Source organism: Oncorhynchus mykiss, chromosome 15, assembly GCF_013265735.2.
Source record: "Oncorhynchus mykiss isolate Arlee chromosome 15, USDA_OmykA_1.1, whole genome shotgun sequence".
In the NCBI taxonomy this organism is placed as follows: Eukaryota; Metazoa; Chordata; class Actinopteri; order Salmoniformes; family Salmonidae; genus Oncorhynchus; species Oncorhynchus mykiss.
Window position 1 is genome coordinate 71,706,109 of NC_048579.1, and position 24,497 is coordinate 71,730,605.

Below are 24,497 nucleotides of genomic sequence, written 5' to 3' on the forward strand. Positions count from 1 at the left end.
CAGAGACATGGCTGTGTTGGGCTGAAGTGTGTATGTGGGCTCACCACGCCAGAGACATGGCTGTGTTGGGCTGAAATGTGGGCTCACCACGCCACAGACATGGCTGTGTTGGGTACCTGCTCTATTTCCCGGGCCTTGGCTCCGATGGCCTGCGCTCGGCGCTCCTGGAAGTCATCCTGGGTCTTGGGGGTCTCATCGATGGGGGGCAGGCCCTCCTCACGGTCCCACTCTAGGACATGAGCCTCCTCCTGGGGAGAGAGACAGAGAGAGATGGTGTCCTGGGTCGCTCCGCTGGCTGGAAGAAGGATTTCTGAAAACCGATTCATCCCAAGCTTTTATGTTCATTTATTTCATTATTATTCAAGTGTCTATTTTAAGTGATCAATTTAAGACAACATTTTTACTTTTGTAAGCATAAAGTCCTTTTACATTGTCCACTCTGCTATCAATACCAGTGAATCGATATGGGTGATCCCCTCAAACAGTGTGGTCATGTCCAGAGAGTCAAAACACACACAGTACTCTGGTCAGCATCGAAGTGGAGCGTTCCCTACTTTTAGGGCTCAGCTAGACTCTGCATATGTGCATCATGGGAAAAGTTCAAATAAACCCCAAAACAAAATGAGATGTTAACATTGCATTAAGTACGGTGATCAAATCACACAGCAGAGCTCCAATTAACCCTCTTTAATAGAGAGAGATCAGCCAGCCAACAGCATTATCCCTCCCCCCACTGGGTATAACAGTCTGGCCCCCCAGCGCTGGCCCCCCATGTGTCAGAGACTAAGACAGGGAGAAACGAGGAGAAAATGAGGCCAACTTAGATCATTGCTTCTATACTGCTGGATCTCTCTCTCTCTACCCCTCTCCCTACCCCTCTTCGCCTCGCTCGCTCTACCCCTCTCCCTCTGGTTCTCTCCATCTCTCTTTCTACCCCTCTCTGTCTCTCACTCTCTCTACCCCTCTCTCAGTCTCTCTCTACCCCTCTCTACCCCTCTCTACCCCTCTCTACCCCTCTCTACCCCTCTCTACCCCTCTCTCAGTCGCTCTACCCCTCTCTCAGTCGCTCTACCCCTCTCTCAGTCGCTCTACCCCTCTCTCAGTCGCTCTACCCCTCTCTCAGTCGCTCTACCCCTCTCTGTCGCTCTACCCCTCTCTCAGTCACTCTACCCCTCTCTGTCACTCTACCCCTCTCAGTCTCTCTACCCCTCTCTCAGTCTCTCTACCCCTCTCTCAGTCTCTCTACCCCTCTCTCAGTCTCTCTACCCCTCTCTCAGTCTCTCTACCCCTCTCTGTCTCTCTACCCCTCTCTGTCTCTCTACCCCTCTCTCAGTCTCTCTACCCCTCTCTCAGTCTCTCTACCCCTCTCTCAGTCTCTCTACCCCTCTCTCAGTCTCTCTACCCCTCTCTCAGTCTCTCTACCCCTCTCTCAGTCTCTCTACCCCTCTCTCAGTCTCTCTACCCCTCTCTCAGTCTCTCTACCCCTCTCTCAGTCTCTCTACCCCTCTCTCAGTCTCTCTACCCCTCTCCCTCTGGTTCTCTCCATCTCTCTTTCTACCCCTCTCCGTCTCTCGCTCTCTCTACCCCTCTCCCTCTGCATCGCTCAGTCCTCATTTCGTATTGTCCTTTAAGGGGCTAGCTAGGGGACTGGGGATGCAGAGAGCTGGCTATGCTTGATTAAACATTCTGGAGAGAGGAAGCAAGTTAGAGAGTCAAGTCGCATTAGTGACCCTAAGTCATTCAAAAACAAGACAAATATATGAAAACGGGCATCACAGAGGCAAGCGTGTAGGGGGAGCATCACAGAGCCAAGCGTGTAGGGGGAGGGGGGGACATCACAGAGGCAAGCGTGTAGGGGGAGGGGCATCACAGAGCCAAGCGTGTAGGGGGAGGGGGGGGGGCATCACAGAGCCAAGCGTGTAGGGGGAGGGGGGGGGGGCATCACAGAGCCAAGCGTGTAGGGGGGGGGGGGGGGGGGGGGGGGGGCATCAGAGCCAAGCGTGTAGGGGGAGGGGGGGGGGGCATCACAGAGGCAAGCGTGTAGGGGGGGGGGGGGGGGGGGCATCACAGAGCCAAGCGTGTAGGGGGAGGGGGGGGGCATCACAGAGCCAAGCGTGTAGGGGGAGGGGGGGGGGCATCACAGAGCCAAGCATGTAGGGAGGGGGGGGGCATCACAGAGCCAAGCGTGTAGGGGGAGGCATCACAGAGCCAAGCGTGTAGGTGGAGGGGGGGGCATCACAGAGCCAAGCGTGTAGGGAGGGGGGGGGCATCACAGAGCCAAGCGTGTAGGGGGAGGGGGGGGGGGGCAATCACAGAGCCAAGCGTGTAGGGGGGGGGCAATCACAGAGCCAAGCGTGTAGGGGAGGGGGAGGGGGCAACCAGGAAGAGAGAGAGTGGGGCTCTAAAAAATATCTGATGTGATTGGCCAAAACACCAATTAGTGGGAAAAATATCAGAATTGGTCTGCCTGTGTAAGCACAGTCAGGCTCTCTTTCTCTCCCAGTCCCACTTCAATGTCTAGCCTTTTAAGAACACATCATGAACACACCCTAAACATCCCAGATCTGTGTAAGCCTGAGCAGGTACCCAGGGAGACATGGTGCCTGTGTGCGTCTGTGTTCTCCTAAGGATAACTCCCAAAAGCAAGAGTGTTTGTTGAACCTACACGCTCTCCCAATAAAATGAGTTTACTAATGGCAGAGCTCTTTGATCTTGACTAAGGTTCTGGGTTCTAAACCAGGGAGAGAGTGGAGGAGGGGAACACACCGCCCGCCTGCCTGTCGTGACCAGATCAAACAGAGGGTTGGAGGAGGTCGCGGCGGGGCTCTCACTAAAAAAAAATACTTTCATCACAGAGGGTTTATTGGTGCACGCACACACACACACACACACACGATCTCCAAGGGAGGTACCGGTGCGCCTTCCGATCTCTCGGAGGATAAAGTTTCAGAAAGTGTCTGGCTAGGTTCAAACGGTTGTCTAAATGTCAGCCCAAATCAAAAGGATGATTCTACCCAGAGTCTACAGAAAATATTTACCAACACAACTGGCATCAGATGATTCACAGCACTTTAACACTTCTAAGATGTTCCAGAATACTTTGTCAAGAGGTTTGTTTGTTAGAGATGATATGATGAAACAGAGATAATGTAGCGTCACTAGCGTGCCAGGCAGCTGTGCGTATTCAGTACAGTGGAGCATCAGTCAGCTCTGTGTATTCAGTACGGTGGAGCATCAGGCAGCTGTGTGTATTCAGTACGGTGGAGCATCAGGCAGCTCTGTGTATTCAGTAACGTGGAGCATCAGGCAGCTCTGTGTGTTCAGTACGGTGGAGCATCAGGCAGCTGTGTGTATTCAGTACGGTGGAGCATCAGGCAGCTCTGTGTATTCAGTAACGTGGAGCATCAGGCAGCTGTGCGTATTCAGTAACGTGGAGCATCAGGCAGCTCTGTGTATTCAGTACGGTGGAGCATCAGGCAGCTGTGCGTATTCAGTACAGTGGAGCATCAGGCAGCTCTGTGTATTCAGTACGGTGGAGCATCAGGCAGCTGTGTGTATTCAGTACGGTGGAGCATCAGGCAGCTCTGTGTATTCAGTAACGTGGAGCATCAGGCAGCTCTGTGTGTTCAGTACGGTGGAGCATCAGGCAGCTGTGTGTATTCTGTACGGTGGAGCATCAGGCAGCTCTGTGTGTATTCAGTACGGTGGAGCATCAGGCAGCTCTGTGTATTCAGTACGGTGGAGCATCAGGCAGCTCTGTGTATTCAGTACGGTGGAGCATCAGGCAGCTCTGTGTATTCAGTACGGTGGAGCATCAGGCAGCTCTGTGTATTCAGTACAGTAGAGCACCAGGCAGCTCTGTGTATTCAGTACAGTGGAGCACCAGGCAGCTCTGTGTATTCAGTACGGTGGAGCATCAGGCAGCTCTGTGTATTCAGTAACGTGGAGCATCAGGCAGCTCTGTGTATTCAGTACGGTGGAGCATCAGGCAGCTGTGCGTATTCAGTACGGTGGAGCATCAGGCAGCTGTGTGTATTCAGTACAGTGGAGCACCAGGCAGCTCTGTGTATTCAGTACAGTGGAGCATCAGGCAGCTCTGTGTATTCAGTACGGTGGAGCATCAGGCAGCTGTGTGTATTCAGTACAGTGGAGCACCAGGCAGCTCTGTGTATTCAGTACAGTGGAGCATCAGGCAGCTCTGTGTAATCAGTACAGTGGAGCATCAGGCAGCTCTGTGTATTCAGTACTGTGGAGCATCAGGCAGCTCTGTGTATTCAGTACTGTGGAGCATCAGGCAGCTCTGTGTATTCAGTACGGTGGAGCATCAGGCAGCTGTGTGTATTCAGTACGGTGGAGCATCAGGCAGCTCTGTGTATTCAGTAAGGTGGAGCATCAGGCAGCTCTGTGTATTCAGTACGGTGGAGCATCAGGCAGCTGTGTGTATTCAGTACAGTGGAGCATCAGGCAGCTGTGTGTATTCAGTAAGGTGGAGCACCAGGCAGCAAGCCAGTCAGCCAGCCAGCCAGCCAGTCTCTCTCTCCTCACAGTTTTTAAATAGCAATAAGGCACCTCCGCGTTGCGTCGTGCGTATGAACAGCCCTTAGCCGCGGTATATTGGCCATATACCACACCCCCTTGGGCCTTATTGCTTAAATAAATCACACACTGACATGAATTAAAGCATGAACAGCTAACTATAGTGGTGACTCTTCCTTTTTGTCCAGCCCCCTCCCCCCTGTTTTTAATGTGTAAAACACTTCGTCAGCAGGACTCACCTTAGTGGACGCTATGCTCTGAGGTGACCCGTCCTGAGAATGACCAGGGGGCCTGTCTTTGTCTGGAGAGGGAGAGAGAAAGAACACAGAGTCTGAGGGATGGAGGAGGAGGGATTCATTCAGAACAACACCTCGAGCCAGTACAATGAAAAAGACCACTCAGTGTATAGTGTGATCTTATTGGGGGTAACAAAGGTGTCTGACATGTTCTGACACCGCCAGGTAGGTTCCTGTGGAGGGGGGGGGGGGATACACCACACCGCTAGGTAGGTTCCTGTGGAGGGGGGGGGGGGGGGGGATACACCACACCGCCAGGTAGGTTCCTGTGGAGGGGGGGGGGGGGGGGGTTTGGCGGTCTACACAGCGCCAGACAGTCTCCACCCGACACAGCGCCAGACAGTCTCCACCCGACACAGCGCCAGACAGTCTCCACCCGACACAGCGCCAGACAGTCTCCACCCGACACAGCGCCAGACAGTCTCCACCCGACACAGCGCCAGACAGTCTCCACCCGACACAGCGCCAGACAGTCTCCACCCGACACAGCGCCAGACAGTCTCCACCCGACACAGCGCCAGACAGTCTCCACCCGACACAGCGCCAGACAGTCTCCACCCGACACAGCGCCAGACAGTCTCCACCCGACACAGCGCCAGACAGTCTCCACCCGACACAGCGCCAGACAGTCTCCACCCGACACAGCGCCAGACAGTCTCCACCCGACACAGCGCCAGACAGTCTCCACCCGACACAGCGCCAGACAGTCTCCACCCGACACAGCGCCAGACAGTCTCCACCCGACACAGCGCCAGACAGTCTCCACCCGACACAGCGGCAGACAGTCTCCACCCGACACACCGCCAGACAGTCTCCACCCGACACACCGCCAGACAGTCTCCATCCGACACCCCGCCAGACAGTCTCCATCCACCATTGCATTGGATCTTTGTCCAGCTCCTGTTATTATTTGGGATGTGTTTAAACCTCTGTAGTCCTCTCCAGCCAGGCTTGTCCCCTCCTATCCCCTCTGCACTGATCAGATCCTGTGGATGGTTGCAGAATAAGCCTGCATTAGGAGACACCCTGCAGGCTAGTCAGACTGAATTGCATGCTCTCATTCGTCAGTTGGCACTCTCCTCTTTCCGTCTCTCGCTCTCTCTGACCTGTGTTGCCAGAGGCTTGATGCCCAAGCAGCATCGATGCCCAGTGGGCACCACCGCGGGTGCCATGGTCAATTACCCATTAGGTCCATGTCTGTGTTCTTCAAACACCATGCTCAGACACTCCCAGGAGAAATTCAAATGAGGTGCTGGTTCCATATTTAATTAAGAGGGCCCCTTCTCCCTGCACCACATACCATTATTCAGATAAACTGCTGAACTCAACTCTGATGGACGATACGTTCTGAATGACATCTCTAGTGGAGAGATGTGTGACTGTGTCAAATCCCTTGGCCGACTTTGTGGGTTGAACAGAATTCATTTCCATGTTATCAAAAACACTCCATAACTGAATGTGAAAGTGGGATTGAGAAAGACCAGAGAGAGAGAACCTGTGGGTGGAGGATATTAGCTTGGTCTTGCCCCTGGAAAAGGGTTGACAGAGCCAACATGGTGGGCAGTAACATCCATCTCCCACACTAACATGTCGACCCACACAGCAGTTATATCCATTAGAGAGAGTCGACACCCTACTCCTTCCTCCATGTCTCTACACACACAAGCTGACAGCGTTTTTATGATCCATAACAAAGTGGCAGAGAGAGCGTGAAGACGGCAGGCCAGCCGACCAATTAGCCACGCTCTCTCTCAGGTTACCTCAGCCGAAACAGACCCAGCAGTATAAAGACCTTCACGGAAAACTCTCTCTCAGGTTACCTCAGCTGAAACAGACCCAGCAGTATAAAGACCCTCACAGAAACCTCTCCCGCAGGTTACCTCAGCTGAAACAGACCCAGCAGTATAAAGACCCTCACAGAAACCTCTCCCTCAGGTTACCTCAGCTGAAACAGACCCAGCAGTATAAAGACCTTCACAGAAACCTCTCCCTCAGGTTACCTCAGCTGAAACAGACCCAGCAGTATAAAGACCCTCACAGAAACCTCTCCCGCAGGTTACCTCAGCTGAAACAGACCCAGCAGTATAAAGACCTTCACAGAAACCTCTCCCTCAGGTTACCTCAGCTGAAACAGACCCAGCAGTATAAAGACCCTCACGGAAAACTCTCTCAGGTTACCTCAGCTGAAACAGACCCAGCAGTATAAAGACCTTCACAGAAACCTCTCCCTCAGGTTACCTCAGCTGAAACAGACCCAGCAGTATAAAGACCTTCACAGAAACCTCTCCCTCAGGTTACCTCTGCTGAAACAGACCCAGCAGTATAAAGACCTCCACAGAAACCTCTCCCGCAGGTTACCTCAGCTGAAACAGACCCAGCAGTATAAAGACCTTCACAGAAACCTCTCCCTCAGGTTACCTCAGCTGAAACAGACCCAGCAGTATAAAGACCTTCACAGAAACCTCTCCCTCAGGTTACCTCAGCTGAAACAGACCCAGCAGTATAAAGACCTTCACAGAAACCTCTCCCTCAGGTTACCTCAGCTGAAAAAGACCCAGCAGGACAAAGACCTTCACAGAAAACGTCAAACCTAGATCTCTTTTTTATGGGCGGAGCTGGACGTAGGGTGGGAACGTTGGTTCACTGTTAAACCTCATTCTATATCTCAATTCAACGTTGAGGTTCAACCTTTTGGGAGTTGGTGTTTGACCACGGAGCTAAAGAGCCATTTCTCCATACTTCGTCCTTGGTTAGATCGATAGTGTGTCATTAAAAACACAGGACAGAAGTCTTATGATGAAACAACAGTAATCCAGCATTGATTCGGCAGACACATTTCTGTTCATGATATTAGCTACAGAAACGGTTCATTCTCTAGACTAAAACACACACTATAGTCTCTAGAAGCCATCCTAGTTTCCTCTGTTCCCTGTACTTACCAGACATCCCGCTCTGACAAAACTCCTCACACCCTGAGACCATGGAGAAGAGAACATGGACGTCACTGAGACTATAATCACACAGGCCGCCAGCCGGCTGGGAACGGCTCCTGTTGACTAATGAGCTACTATAGACCATCATTATGGCTGTTAGAACCAATACACGGATGAGGAGGAGCAGAATCAACATGCTCAGCTTTCTTTCAGCGGAAGAGACAATCACACCTATGACTGATTCACACTATAGGGGCGACCCAAACTGGACGCTGCTGGCTCCAGAATGTCCTTTCCAGCTCGGTTCCAGAGACTAATGTGGATGTGAAACCGAGCCGTCCCAGTTGGACCCTAGATTGTGAATCAGGTAGCACCGTATGGAGTGTAAAGAGAGTTAGTTGTCCATGCTCCACACTGCATGCTACTATGGAGTAGTGGACTCCTAAAGCTGGGCCTGTAACACAGCACAGGGCACCACTGACCCATGGGTACTTGTCCACGGGCATGTTTGGGGAACAGACATCCACCCCAGGGCTGCTCAGCCACAGGGGTACCAGAGAACGCTTCAGGATAGTCCACACCTAAAAGCACGCCATGACATCATCAGATGGGGACGACAAGATTAAACTACAGAGGCTGAGGATTCCCCCCTGGTTCCAATAATGTAGTGGGGTCAAAATGTCAATTCACAGGGCTATCATCTGTCTATTGGACAAGTTCAGCTGGAATCCCAGCTCTTCATAAGCTGCTGATCTAAATGCAACCCAAGAGGAACATGATTGGTGGGGAGTGAGTGGTGGGGGAGGTACTTACTTTTCTGCTGGGCGGGGTGGGGGAGACCCTTGGCTCTGTCAGGAGAGTAGCTCTTGCTACTGACAGTGGAGCCGGACCGGCTGTGGGGGGAGGGGGGGACGTCTGCTCTCAGGGGAGGCAAGGGGCCTTTCCTTCTGTGTGTGTGAGAGACAAGGGGGATTTTAGTCACCTGTAGATGCTCTTAGAGTGACATATAATCGGTACATTCAACTAAAGATGGTAAAGGGTCAAATAACAGAAGACAAGACAGAAGATACACAGAGATCAGATCAGCATCTTCACATATCTAGAGTCTGAGTGGTACCGATGTATCAAGTCTGACACCAACAGGCTCCAGAACAGCTTCTATCCCCATGCCATGACTGATACATAGCTAACTAAATGTCTACACAGACTGAGTTGACCCTTGTATTGTATTCTTATTTTTGTCTCTATACACAGTGTGCCCTACACACACCCAGGGCCCTACACACACCCAGGGCCCTACACACACCCAGGGCCCTACACACACTGAAACACCAACACTCTCCCAGGGCCCTACACTCTCCCAGGGCCCTACACACACTGACACACCGACACACTCCCAGGGCCCTACACACAGACACACTACCAGGGCCCTACCGACACACTCACCGGGCCCGACACACTCACCGGGCCCGACACACTCACCGGGCCCGACACACTCACAGGGCCCTACACACTCACAGGGCCCTACACACTGACACACTCCTACACATATCTACCATATCTACCTCCATCACTCCAGTATCCCTGCTCATTGTAAATATGCTACTGGAACTGACCCTGTATATAGTAACCTTACCCCTATACATATCTACCCCCATCACTCCAGTATCCCTGTCTCCTTACCCCTATACATATCTACCTCCATTACTCCAGTATCCCTGTCACCTTACCCCTATACATATCTACCTCCATCACTCCAGTATCCCTGTCACCTTACCTCTATACATATCTACCTCCATCACTCCAGTATCCCTGTCTCCTCCCCCCTATACATATCTACCTCCATCACTCCAGTATCCCTGTCACCTTACCTCTATACATATCTACCTCCATCACTCCAGTATCCCTACTGGAACTGACCCTGTATATAGTAACCTTACCCTATACATATCTACCTCCATCACTCCAGTGTCCCTGTCTCCGTACCACTATACATATCTACCTCCATCACTCCAGTATCCCTGTCTCCGTACCACTATACATATCTACCTCCATTACTCCAGTATCCCTGTCTCCGTACCACTATACATATCTACCTCCATTACTCCAGTATCCCTGTCACCGTACCACTATACATATCTACCTCCATTACTCCAGTAACCCTGTCTCCCTATACATATCTACCTCCATTACTCCAGTAACCCTGTCTCCCTATACATATCTACCTCCATTACTCCAGTAACCCTGTCTCCCTATACATATCTACCTCCATTACTCCAGTATCCCTGTCACCTTACCTCTATACATATCTACCTCCATCACTCCAGTATCCCTGTCACCTTACCTCTATACATATCTACCTCCATTACTCCAGTAACCCTGTCTCCCTATACATATCTACCTCCATTACTCCAGTAACCCTGTCTCCCTATACATATCTACCTCCATTACTCCAGTAACCCTGTCTCCCTATACATATCTACCTCCATTACTCCAGTATCCCTGTCACCTTACCACTATACATATCTACCTCCATTACTCCAGTATCCCTGCACATTGTAAATATGCTACTGGAACCGACCCTGTATATAGTATGCTTACTTACTTATTTATTGTGTGTTTTTGTCCTACCTCATGTTTTCAGTAATACATTGATATTGATTACTGCATTGTTGGGGTTAGAGCCGCAAGAAAGGCATTCACTGTACTTGTGTATGTGACATTAAAACTAACACTATATATCCAACTGAATAAGTTAGTAATGGATAGTGGTAGTACCAGACATATACATACCCTCTGTCTAGTTAGTAATGGATAGTAGTAGTACCAGACATATACATACCCTCTGACTAGTTAGTAATGGATAGTGGTAGTAGTACCAGACAGATACATACCCTCTGTCTAGTTAGTAATGGATAGTAGTACCAGACAGATACATACCCTCTGACTAGTTAGTAATGGATAGTGGTAGTAGTACCAGACAGATATATACCCTCTGTCTAGTTAGTAATGGATAGTGGTAGTACCAGACAGATACCTACCCTCTGACTAGTTAGTAATGGATAGTGGTAGTAGTACCAGACAGATATATACCCTCTGTCTAGTTAGTAATGGATAGTGGTAGTACCAGACAGATACATACCCTCTGACTAGTTAGTAATGGACAGATACATACCCTCTGTCTAGTTAGTAATGGATAGTAGTACCAGACAGATACATACCCTCTGTCTAGTTAGTAATGGATAGTAGTACCAGACAGATACATACCCTCTGTCTAGTTAGTAATGGATAGTAGTACCAGACAGATACATACCCTCTGTCTAGTTAGTAATGGATAGTAGTACCAGACAGATACATACCCTCTGACTAGTTAGTAATGGATAGTAGTACCAGACAGATACATAACATCTGACTAGTTAGTAATGGATAGTAGTACCAGACAGATACATACCCTCTGTCTAGTTAGTAATGGATAGTAGTACCAGACAGATACATATCCTCTGTCTAGTTAGTAATGGATAGTAGTACCAGACAGATACATACCCTCTGTCTAGTTAGTAATGGATAGTAGTACCAGACAGATACATACCCTCTGTCTAGTTAGTAATGGATAGTAGTACCAGACAGATACATGCCCTCTGTCTAGTTAGTAATGGATAGTAGTACCAGACAGATACATATCCTCTGTCTAGTTAGTAATGGATAGTAGTACCAGACAGATACATACCCTCTGTCTAGTTAGTAATGGATAGTAGTACCAGACAGATACATACCCTCTGTCTAGTTAGTAATGGATAGTAGTACCAGACAGATACATGCCCTCTGTCTAGTTAGTAATGGATAGTGGTAGTACCAGACAGATACATACCCTCTGTCTAGTTAGTAATGGATAGTAGTACCAGACAGATACATACCCTCTGAATAGTTAGTAATGGATAGTAGTAGTACCAGACAGATACATACCCTCTGACTAGTTAGTAATGGATAGTAGTACCAGACAGATACATACCCTCTGTCTAGTTAGTAATGGATAGTAGTAGTACCAGACAGATACATACCCTCTGACTAGTTAGTAATGGATAGTAGTACCAGACAGATACATACCCTCTGTCTAGTTAGTAATGGATAGTAGTACCAGACAGATACATACCCTCTGTCTAGTTAGTAATGGATAGTAGTACCAGACAGATACATGCCCTCTGTCTAGTTAGTAATGGATAGTAGTAGTACCAGACAGATACATACCCTCTGACTAGTTAGTAATGGATAGTAGTAGTAGTACCAGACAGATACATACCCTCTGTCTAGTTAGTAACGGATAGTAGTACCAGACAGATACATATCCTCTGTCTAGTTAGTAATTGATAGTAGTACCAGACAGATACATACCCTCTGTCTAGTTAGTAATGGATAGTAGCAGTACCAGACAGATACATATCCTCTGTCTAGTTAGTAATTGATAGTAGTACCAGACAGACACATACCCTCTGTCTAGTTAGTAATGGATAGTAGTACCAGACAGATACATACCCTCTGTCTAGTTAGTAATGGATAGTAGTACCAGACAGATACATACCCTCTGTCTAGTTAGTAATGGATAGTAGTAGTAGTACCAGACAGATACATACCCTCTGTCTAGTTAGTAATGGATAGTAGTAGTACCAGACAGATACATACCCTCTGTCTAGTTAGTAATGGATAGTAGTAGTACCAGACAGATACATACCCTCTGTCTAGTTAGTAATGGATAGTAGTACCAGACAGATACATACCCTCTGACTAGTTAGTAATGGATAGTAGTAGTACCAGACAGATACATACCCTCTGACTAGTTAGTAATGGATAGTAGTACCAGACAGATACATACCCTCTGTCTAGTTAGTAATGGATAGTAGTAGTACCAGACAGATACATACCCTCTGACTAGTTAGTAATGGATAGTAGTACCAGACAGATACATGCCCTCTGTCTAGTTAGTAATGGATAGTAGTAGTACCAGACAGATACATACCCTCTGTCTAGTTAGTAATGGATAGTAGTACCAGACAGATACATACCCTCTGTCTAGTTAGTAATGGATAGTAGTACCAGACAGATACATACCCTCTGTCTAGTTAGTAATGGATAGTAGTACCAGACAGATACATACCCTCTGTCCAGGTTTAGGATGGCCTGCATCAGGGTGTCATCACCCCCCTCTGGGACCACAGCAGACAGGGAGCGGGGTGCAGGGTACATCCCCTGAGCCCTGACGCTGGGGGGAGGGGGTGCTGCACGGCCACTGCTTCTGGGTGGAAAGACAATCACACATCAAGGACCACATCTCATCAGCAGACTGTACACATCAGCTTTAATACTGGAGGTACTTGGCCTTTAAAGGACTAAGGTAAACTAAGAGGTTAAAAAACAGTAAATCAGTGGAAGCAGTGGACTATATCTAACCAAAGGTCACCATCACTTTGCATACTGGTATATAAAAAGGTAGGAGGGGAATGTCTTGGAGTCTTGGTCACTAGCCTACATCTGCTGTTCCTCAAAGCTTTCCGCCTGAACTGTGTCAGAGCGATTAGGCCTGACTTTAGAGGGACTGCTCAGCAAAACAGCTCAACAAGACTGCTCAACAAGACATCTCAACAAGACTGCTCAACAAGACTGCTCCAACTGTCATTTGACGGCGGTCACTGAGCACTAAGTATCCAGGAGTCCGACTCCACTCAGAGAAACCATTAACCTCCTCTGTTGATCTCCACCTTCTGCTACATCTGGGTTAAGAAGGGCCGTTCCTGGACACAAGACACTCCTGTCAAGATGTTGAAGGGTTTATTTAGATAACTCCTCCCCTGGCCACGGTGGATCAGCACTGGAGCCTGTCGTGCTGCCAGGACAGACACGGACAGGAGGGAGAGGGGTGACCCCGTGGTCGCAGGGGTGAAGGTCGGAGACCGGTGAGACAGGCTCCTAGACAGGGGAGCACCGGGCCGAGGTAGATGGTGTACAGATGAGGTACCGTAGAGAGGACATACCACCACAGCAACAGGACACCACCCTGGTCACAATCTGAGCACCAAACATGAATAATCTGCACATTTCCTCTCATGTCTGACATTATAAAATGAGGGAAAAGTTCTGCTACAGATCAGGACTGAAAGTCCACAAGAACATCACATCATGAATCAATGCTTCTTCCAAAATTAATTGGGACAGAAACCTAACCAACTACATATTTATCTAAATATCTTCAGGCTAAATGGTATTTCTAAGAGGTTTTAATGACTCTGTTAAAACTCTACCGTTGCTCTCTGTGCAAAGGCTAAGCCCTAGTAGTTTTATCTTCCTAAACACACATCTGTGTTAGCAGCAGTAAAACCAGGAACATTAGTTTACCCTCCAGCCCTCTCTCTCCTCTCCTGTTGGGATTGTTGATCCTCTCTGGTTTGTTGCCCTCGCTGATGATGTGCCTCCTATACGACAGGCAGTAGAATGACCCAGCCAGGCAGCCAGGCAGGCCAAGGGGCAGGAGGGGCTATAAACAAATGAAAGGCACCTGGTCTCAGCGACCCCAGCCTGAACCTCATCTCCCCCCGTCCTCCAACCAACCAACCAGCAGCTTGGAGTGACCGACCTCACAAAACTTTAATGACCCAGGGGATGCATCCCAAATGGCCCCCTATCCCCTACATACTGCACTGTGGGCTCTGGTTAAAAGGGGTGCACTACACAGGGGAATGGGTACCGTTTGGAACGCAGCCAGGGTGTTGTTTGAAGGGTACCTGACCTCGTCTGACCCCATCTGTGCTCAAAGGAAATGGCCACGTCTTTACTGCCGATATTACCCCTAAATATTAGCCTGCTACTTTCCCCTCCCTCTTCTGAGCTGGAACTGTGACCCCTGGCTGTTTAACACTGGGCTCTAACTGACCCACGGGGTGAAATGAAAAGTCTAGGTGTTGAATTAGAGACGGTTGTTCAATCAGAACATATTTTGTTATATTGCTGCTGTGTTGATTAAGTAAGGCGGTTGCCCTCACACCCAAACCTGTGGTTACTGTATTATATATATATATATATATATATATTTATATTGCTGCTGTGTTGATTAAGTAAGGTGGTTGCCCTCACACTCAAACCTGTGGTTACTGTATTATATTTATATATATATTTATATTGCTGCTGTGTTGATTAAGTAAGGTGGTTGCCCTCACACCCAAACCTGTGGTTACTGTATTCTATATATATATTGCTGCTGTGTTGATTAAGTAAGGTGTTTGCTCTCACACCAAACCTGTGGTTACTGTATTATATATTTATATTGCTGCTGTGTTGATTAAGTAAGGTGGTTGCTCTCACACCCAAACCTGTGGTTACTGTATTATATATTTATATTGCTGCTGTGTTGATTAAGTAAGGTGTTTGCTCTCACACCCAAACCTGTGGTTACTGTATTCTATATTTATATTGCTGCTGTGTTGATTAAGTAAGGTGGTTGGTCTCACACCCAAACCTGTGGTTACTGTATTATATATTTATATTGCTGCTGTGTTGATTAAGTAAGGTGGTTGCTCTCACACCCAAACCTGTGGTTACTGTATTATATATATTTATATTGCTGCTGTGTTGATTAAGTAAGGTGGTTGGTCTCACACCCAAACCTGTGGTTACTGTATTATATATTTATATTGCTGCTGTGTTGATTAAGTAAGGTGGTTGCTCTCACACCCAAACCTGTGGTTACTGTATTCTATATATTATATATATTGCTGCTGTGTTGATTAAGTAAGGTGGTTGCTCTCACACCCAAACCTGTGGTTACTGCATTATATATTTATATTGCTGCTGTGTTGATTAAGTAAGGTGTTTGCTCTCACACCCAAACCTGTGGTTACTGTATTCTATATATATATATATATATTTATATTGCTGCTGTGTTGATTAAGTAAGGTGTTTGCTCTCACACCCAAACCTGTGGTTACTGTATTATATATATATATATATTTATATTGCTGCTGTGTTGATTAAGTAAGGTGTTTGCTCTCACACCCAAACCTGTGGTTACTGTATTATATATTTATATTGCTGCTGTGTTGATTAAGTAAGGCAGTTGCTCTCACACCCAAACCTGTGGTTACTGTATTCTATATATTTATATTGCTGCTGTGTTGATTAAGTAAGGTGGTTGCTCTCACACCAAACCTGTGGTTACTGTATTCTATATATTTATATTGCTGCTGTGTTGATTAAGTAAGGCAGTTGCTCTCACACCCAAACCTGTGGTTACTGTATTATATATTTATATTGCTGCTGTGTTGATTAAGTAAGGTGGTTGCTCTCACACCCAAACCTGTGGTTACTGTATTATATATTTATATTGCTGCTGTGTTGATTAAGTAAGGTGGTTGCTCTCACACCCAAACCTGTGGTTACTGTATTCTATATATATATTGCTGCTGTGTTGATTAAGTAAGGTGTTTGCTCTCACACCCAAACCTGTGGTTACTGTATTATATATATATATATATTGCTGCTGTGTTGATTAAGTAAGGTGGTTGCTCTCACACCCAAACCTGTGGTTACTGTATTATATATATTTATATTGCTGCTGTGTTGATTAAGTAAGGTGGTTGCTCTCACACCAAACCTGTGGTTACTGTATTCTATATATATATTGCTGCTGTGTTGATTAAGTAAGGTGTTTGCTCTCACACCCAAACCTGTGGTTACTGTATTCTATATATATATATATATATATATTTATATTGCTGCTGTGTTGATTAAGTAAGGTGTTTGCTCTCACACCCAAACCTGTGGTTACTGTATTATATATTTATATTGCTGCTGTGTTGATTAAGTAAGGTGTTTGCTCTCACACCAAACCTGTGGTTACTGTATTATATATATATATATATTTATATTGCTGCTGTGTTGATTAAGTAAGGTGTTTGCTCTCACACCCAAACCTGTGGTTACTGTATTATATATATATATATATTTATATTGCTGCTGTGTTGATTAAGTAAGGTGTTTGCTCTCACACCCAAACCTGTGGTTACTGTATTATATATTTATATTGCTGCTGTGTTGATTAAGTAAGGCAGTTGCTCTCACACCCAAACCTGTGGTTACTGTATTCTATATATTTATATTGCTGCTGTGTTGATTAAGTAAGGCAGTTGCTCTCACACCCAAACCTGTGGTTACTGTATTATATATTTATATTGCTGCTGTGTTGATTAAGTAAGGTGGTTGCTCTCACACCCAAACCTGTGGTTACTGTATTATATATTTATATTGCTGCTGTGTTGATTAAGTAAGGTGGTTGCTCTCACACCCAAACCTGTGGTTACTGTATTCTATATATATATTGCTGCTGTGTTGATTAAGTAAGGTGGTTGCTCTCACACCCAAACCTGTGGTTACTGTATTCTATATATTTATATTGCTGCTGTGTTGATTAAGTAAGGCAGTTGCTCTCACACCCAAACCTGTGGTTACTGTATTATATATTTATATTGCTGCTGTGTTGATTAAGTAAGGTGGTTGCTCTCACACCCAAACCTGTGGTTACTGTATTATATATTTATATTGCTGCTGTGTTGATTAAGTAAGGTGTTTGCTCTCACACCAAACCTGTGGTTACTGTATTCTATATATTTATATTGCTGCTGTGTTGATTAAGTAAGGTGGTTGCTCTCACACCAAACCTGTGGTTACTGTATTCTATATATATATTGCTGCTGTGTTGATTAAGTAAGGTGTTTGCTCTCACACCCAAACCTGTGGTTACTGTATTATATATTTATATTGCTGCTGTGTTGATTAAGTAAGGTGGTTGCTCTCACACCAAACCTGTGGTTACTGTATTATATATTTATATTGCTGCTGTGTTGATTAAGTAAGGTGTTTGCTCTCACACCAAACCTGTGGTTACTGTATTCTATATATTTATATTGCTGCTGTGTTGATTAAGTAAGGTGTTTGCTCTCACACCCAAACCTGTGGTTACTGTATTATATATTTATATTGCTGCTGTGTTGATTAAGTAAGGTGTTTGCTCTCACACCAAACCTGTGGTTACTGTATTCTATATATATATATATATATATATATATATTTATATTGCTGCTGTGTTGATTAAGTAAGGCAGTTGCTCTCACACCCAAACCTGTGGTTACTGTATTCTATATATTTATATTGCTGCTGTGTTGATTAAGTAAGGTGGTTGCCCTCACACCCAAACCTGTGGTTACTGTATTATATATTTAGATTGCTGCTGTGTTGATTAAGTAAGGTGGTTGCTCTCACACCCAAACCTGTGGTTACTGTATTCTATATATTATATATATTGCTGCTGTGTTGATTAAGTAAGGTGGTTGCCCTCACACCCAAACCTGTGGTTACTGTATTATATATATATATATTGCTGCTGTGTTGATTAAGTAAGGTGGTTGCCCTCACACCCAAACCTGTGGTTACTGTATTATATATATATATTGCAGTCTTTAAATCATGTGTCTGAACGGACCTCAAAATGACTACCTAAAATGTACATTATCAGTGATCACTAAAAGGAGAACTCAATCTAATGACTTTAGTCCTGGTGATTAGAGTTCAGGTCAAGAGTACAACTGCATGAGAAATACAGTTTGAACATCAGTCAACTTCAGGTTGAATCAGACCAAGTAATCTCTCAGTCTCTTCATGCATCCTTACCGTTCCACCATCACGACAGGTAAATACGCCAAGACAAACAACAACGGCCAGACCTAACTAACCGGATTACAGGGGGCCTCGGGGCGTGTGTGACTATCATAACCTCTCAACATTAACTTGATTTATGGCAGTAATTACTTTCTCTATTATTTCACCTGAGGAACTGAAGAAGGTGAGAAGAAAGAACCTTGAACACCTGGCCCTTAAAATAACAGACGGGTCCTGCTGCTGCATGTACCTCTCCTGACCCCGGGACAGTCACAGAACCCTGCTCTGTCACACTCTGGCCATCACCTTACAACGTCGTAGTGTACGGACTGCCTTACACAGTTGTGACAAGACCTATGTCCTGTTATGACTCCTGTCATAGTGATGGTGCTGTCCGGAGGGTGACTCAGTAGACGCCATTGTTAACCCTGTACCTTCCTTCACCTCTATCATGTCAGGTTACACCAGACAGACAGACAGACAGACAGATATACATGGGCTTCAGTCTACAGGGCTGATTGGGGAGGCTGTGTCAAAAAGACGGGTTGTCATGGTAAACAAGTGGTGCAACAATGCCATCTTCTGGTCACTTAGATAATGACAGTGCATAATTTTTCCCTGGGGGGGGGGGGGGTTCAGGAGAGCTACTTGTAGTGAAACAGAATGGTGATCAGTTTGGTTATACAAGGTTACACTGCTTGAACATTAAACTCCAATTCTCCTGATGAAAGTTTCAAAATAAATATCCAGGAGTGTGTGAGAGAGTTGAGCCTACCTGAACTCCATCTGGCGTGTTGTATGGGGGTCCTCTCTAGGAGGTGGTCTAGAAGGGTAGGGGTACGGCTCCTCCGGCTAGAACACAGACAACTACTTTTATTGTTTCAGTACTGAACAACATATCTACAGGTGTCCCATCCTGAGAAACACTGTGATGTTGATTAGACAGTACTGAACAACATATCTACAGGTGTCCCATCCTGAGAAACCCTGTGATGCTGTTGATTAGACAGTACTGAACAACATATCTACAGGTGTCCCATCCTGAGAAACCCTGTGATGCTGTTGATTAGACAGTACTGAACAACATATCTACAGGTGTCCCATCCTGAGAAACACTGTGATGATGCTGTTGATTAGACAGTACTGAACAACATATCTACAGGTGTCCCATCCTGAGAAACACTGATGATGCTGTTGATTAGACAGTACTGAACAACATATCTACAGGTGTCCCATCCTGAGAAACACTGTGATGTTGCTGTTGATTAGACAGTACTGAACAACATATCTACAGGTGTCCCATCCTGAGAAACACTGTGATGTTGCTGTTGATTAGACAGTACTGAACAACATATCTACAGGTGTCCCATCCTGAGAAACACTGTGATGTTGCTGTTGATTAGACAGTACTGAACAACATATCTACAGGTGTCCCATCCTGAGAAACACTGATGCTGCTGTTGATTAGACAGTACTGAACAACATATCTACAGGTGTCCCATCCTGAGAAACACTGTGATGCTGTTGATTAGACAGTACTGGACAACATATCTACAGGTGTCCCATCCTGAGAAACACTGTGATGTTGATTAGACAGTACTGAACAACATATCTACAGGTGTCCCATCCTGAGAAACACTGTGATGTTGCTGTTGATTAGACAGTACTGAACAACATATCTACAGGTGTCCCATCCTGAGAAACACTGATGCTGTTGATTAGACAGTACTGAACAACATATCTACAGGTGTCCCATCCTGAGAAACACTGTGATGTTGCTGTTGATTAGACAGTACTGAACAACATATCTACAGGTGTCCCATCCTGAGAAACACTGTGATGATGCTGTTGATTAGACAGTACTGAACAACATATCTACAGGTGTCCCATCCTGAGAAACACTGATGCTGTTGATTAGACAGTACTGAACAACATATCTACAGGTGTCCCATCCTGAGAAACACTGTGATGATGCTGTTGATTAGACAGTACTGAACAACATATCTACAGGTGTCCCATCCTGAGAAACACTGATGCTGTTGATTAGACAGTACTGAACAACATATCTACAGGTGTCCCATCCTGAGAAACACTGATGATGCTGTTGATTAGACAGTACTGAACAACATATCTACAGGTGTCCCATCCTGAGAAACACTGTGATGATGCTGTTGATTAGACAGTACTGAACAACATATCTACAGGTGTCCCATCCTGAGAAACCCTGTGATGCTGTTGATTAGACAGTACTGAACAACATATCTACAGGTGTCCCATCCTGAGAAACACTGATGATGCTGTTGATTAGACAGTACTGAACAACATATCTACAGGTGTCCCATCCTGAGAAACACTGTGATGTTGATTAGACAGTACTGAACAACATATCTACAGGTGTCCCATCCTGAGAAACCCTGTGATGCTGTTGATTAGACAGTACTGAACAACATATCTACAGGTGTCCCATCCTGAGAAACACTGTGATGCTGTTGATTAGACAGTACTGAACAACATATCTACAGGTGTCCCATCCTGAGAAACCCTGTGATGTTGCTGTTGATTAGACAGTACTGAACAACATATCTACAGGTGTCCCATCCTGAGAAACACTGTGATGATGCTGTTGATTAGACAGTACTGAACAACATATCTACAGGTGTCCCATCCTGAGAAACACTGTGATGCTGTTGATTAGACAGTACTGAACAACATATCTACAGGTGTCCCATCCTGAGAAACCCTGTGATGATGCTGTTGATTAGACAGTACTGAACAACATATCTACAGGTGTCCCATCCGGAGAAACCCTGTGATGCAGTTGATTAGACAGTACTGGACAACATATCTACAGGTGTCCCATCCTGAGAAACCCTGTGATGCTGTTGATTAGACAGTACTGAACAACATATCTACAGGTGTCCCATCCTGAGAAACACTGATGATGCTGTTGATTAGACAGTACTGAACAACATATCTACAGGTGTCCCATCCTGAGAAACACTGTGATGTTGCTGTTGATTAGACAGTACTGAACAACATATCTACAGGTGTCCCATCCTGAGAAACACTGTGATGCTGTTGATTAGACAGTACTGAACAACATATCTACAGGTGTCCCATCCTGAGAAACCCTGTGATGCTGTTGATTAGACAGTACTGAACAACATATCTACAGGTGTCCCATCCTGAGAAACACTGATGCTGCTGTTGATTAGACAGTACTGAACAACATATCTACAGGTGTCCCATCCTGAGAAACACTGTGATGTTGATTAGACAGTACTGAACAACATATCTACAGGTGTCCCATCCTGAGAAACACTGATGATGCTGTTGATTAGACAGTACTGAACAACATATCTACAGGTGTCCCATCCTGAGAAACACTGTGATGTTGCTGTTGATTAGACAGTACTGAACAACATATCTACAGGTGTCCCATCCTGAGAAACACTGTGATGCTGTTGATTAGACAGTACTGAACAACATATCTACAGGTGTCCCATCCTGAGAAACCCTGTGATGTTGTTGATTAGACAGTACTGAACAACATACAGTTGAAGTTGGAAGTTTAGCCAAATACATTTAAAACTCAGTTTTTCACAATTCCTGACATTTAATCATAGTAAAAAATCCCTGTCTTAGGTCAGTTAGGATCACCACTTTATTTGAAGAATGTGAAATGTCAGAATAATAGTAGAGAGAATTATTTATTTCAGATTTAATTTCTTTCATCACATTCCCAGTGGGTCAGAAGTTTACATACACCCAATTAGTATTTGGTAGCATTAAATTTAAATTGTTGAACTTGGGTCAAACGTTTTGGGTAGCCTTCCACAAGCTTCCCTTAATAAGTTGGCTGAATTTTGGCCAATTCCTCCTGACAGAGCTGGTGTAACTGAGTCGGGTTTGTAGGCCTCCTTGCTCGCACACACTTTTTCAGTTCTGTCCACAAATATTCTATAGGATTGAGGTCAGGGCTTTGTGATGGCCACTCCAATACCTTGACTTTGTTGTTCTTAAGCCATTTTGCAACAACTTTGGAAGTATGCTCGGGGTCAATGTCCATTTAGAAGACCCATTTGCGACCAAGCTTTAACTTCCTGACTGATGTCTTGAGATGTTGCTTCAATATATCCATATAATTCTCCTGCCTCATGATGCCATCTCTTTTGTGAAGTGCACCAGTCCCTCCTGCAGCAAAGCAACCCCCACAACATGATGCTGCCACCCCCGTTCTTCACGGTTGGGATGGTGTTCTTCGGTTTCCCCCTTTTTCCTCCAAACATAACGATGGTCATTAAAGTCAAACAGTTCTAATTTTTGGTTCATCAGACCAGAGGACATTTCTCAAAAAAATATGATCTTTGTCCCCATGTGCAGTTATAAACCGTAGTCTGGCTCTTTTAATGGTGGTTTTGGAGCAGTGGCTTCTTCCTTGCTGAGCGGTCTTTCAGGTCATGTCGATATAGGACGTGTTTTGCAGTGGATATAGATACTTTTGTACCTGTTTCCTCCAGCAACTTCACAAGATCCTTTGCTGTTGTTCTTGGATTGATTTCCACTTTTCACACCAAAGTACATTCATCTCTAGGAGACAGAACGTGTCTCCTTCCTGAGCGGTATGACGGCTGCGTGGTCCCATGGTGTTTATACTTGTTCATCTGTACAAACAATAGTACACATGGTACCTTCAGGCATTTGGAAATTGCTCCCAAGGATGAACCAGACTTGTAGAGGTCTCCAATTTTTTTTTCTGAGGTCTTGGCTGATTTCTTTTGATTTTCCCATGTCAAGCAAAGAGTTTGAAGGAAGGCCTTGAAATACATCCACAGGTTCACCTAGAATTGACTCAAATTATGTCAATTAGCCTATCAGAAGCTTATAAAGCCATGACATCATTTTCTGGAATTTCCCAAGCTGTTTAAAGGCACAGTCAACTTAGTGTATGTAAACTTCTGACCCACTGGAATTGTGACACAGTGAATTATCGGTCTGTAAACAATTGTTGGAAAAATGACTTGTGTCATTCAAAGTAGATGCCCTAACCGACTTGCCAAAACTATAGTTTGTTAACAAGAAATGTGTGGAGTGGTTGATAAACAAGTTCTAATGCCTCCAACCTAAGTGGATGTAAACTTCTGACTTCAACTTTATCTACAGGTGTCCTATCCTGAGAAACACACAATGATGCTGCTGTTGATTAGACAGTATTTCTAAAATATTATATTCCAATCCTCTGTATTTGGTATTTTATTAGGATCCCCATTAGCTGTTGCAAAAGCTACTCTTCCTGGGGTCCACAGCTACTCTTCCTGGGGTCCACAGCTACTCTTCCTGGGGCCCACAGCTACTCTTCCTGGGGCCCACAGCTACTCTTCCTGGGGCCCACAGCTACTCTTCCTGGGGCCCACAGCTACTCTTCCTGGGGCCCACAGCTACTCTTCCTGGGGCCCACAGCTACTCTTCCTGGGGCCCACAGCTACTCTTCCTGGGGCCCACAGCTACTCTTCTTGGGGTCCATGCACCAATGAAAGTGATTGACAGAGCATCTTCTACTCAACATGTAATTCTTTATCTGAACACCAAGTGGCGTCAGAGGTTGAAATAAACTCCTCATACAGTTGGCTGTGTATATAATGGATTTGTAGCTGTACTATAATCATATACCCTATAACTTCAGCATTGACTGTACTATGAGCTAAATTCAGTACTTCAATCAAATGCATTTATACAGCCGTTTTTACATCAGCAGATATCACAAAGTGCTTATAAAGAAACCCTGCCTAAAACCCCAAAGAGCAAGCAATGAAGATGTAGAAGCACTTTAGAGAAATATTTCTTGCAGTTTCTCAAATCATACTAACTACACCTGCATCGCTTGCTGTTTGGGGTTTTAGGCTGGGTTTCTGTACAGCACTTTGAGATATCAGCTGATGTACGAAGGGCTTTATAAATACATTTGATTTGATATGGGGCACATTCTTTTGTGCTTGTAAACCCAGCATGTACAGTAGATCGATGGTCAGATATTATG

General features: G+C 45.6%; 1 protein-coding gene across 11 annotated transcripts in view; it reads right to left on the reverse strand.

Moving 5' to 3' along the window:
- The window catches only part of LOC110490714 (periphilin-1), a 46,564-nt gene that overhangs the window by 18,229 nt on the left and 3,838 nt on the right, over nucleotides 1-24,497 (reverse strand). For 8 of the 11 annotated variants that reach the window (XM_036945221.1, XM_036945222.1, XM_036945226.1 and 5 more), the window contains exons 5-10: nucleotides 19,236-19,312; nucleotides 12,915-13,052; nucleotides 8,579-8,712; nucleotides 7,772-7,804; nucleotides 4,776-4,837; nucleotides 117-248 (exon numbers count right to left, since the gene is read on the reverse strand). In XM_036945221.1, the coding sequence (XP_036801116.1) occupies nucleotides 117-248; nucleotides 4,776-4,837; nucleotides 7,772-7,804; nucleotides 8,579-8,712; nucleotides 12,915-13,052; nucleotides 19,236-19,312 (576 nt within the window). The remainder of the gene's footprint in view (nucleotides 1-116; nucleotides 249-4,775; nucleotides 4,838-7,771; nucleotides 7,805-8,578; nucleotides 8,713-12,914; nucleotides 13,053-19,235; nucleotides 19,313-24,497) is intronic. The other 3 variants (XM_036945229.1, XM_036945231.1, XM_036945230.1) reach the window with 3 other exon arrangements.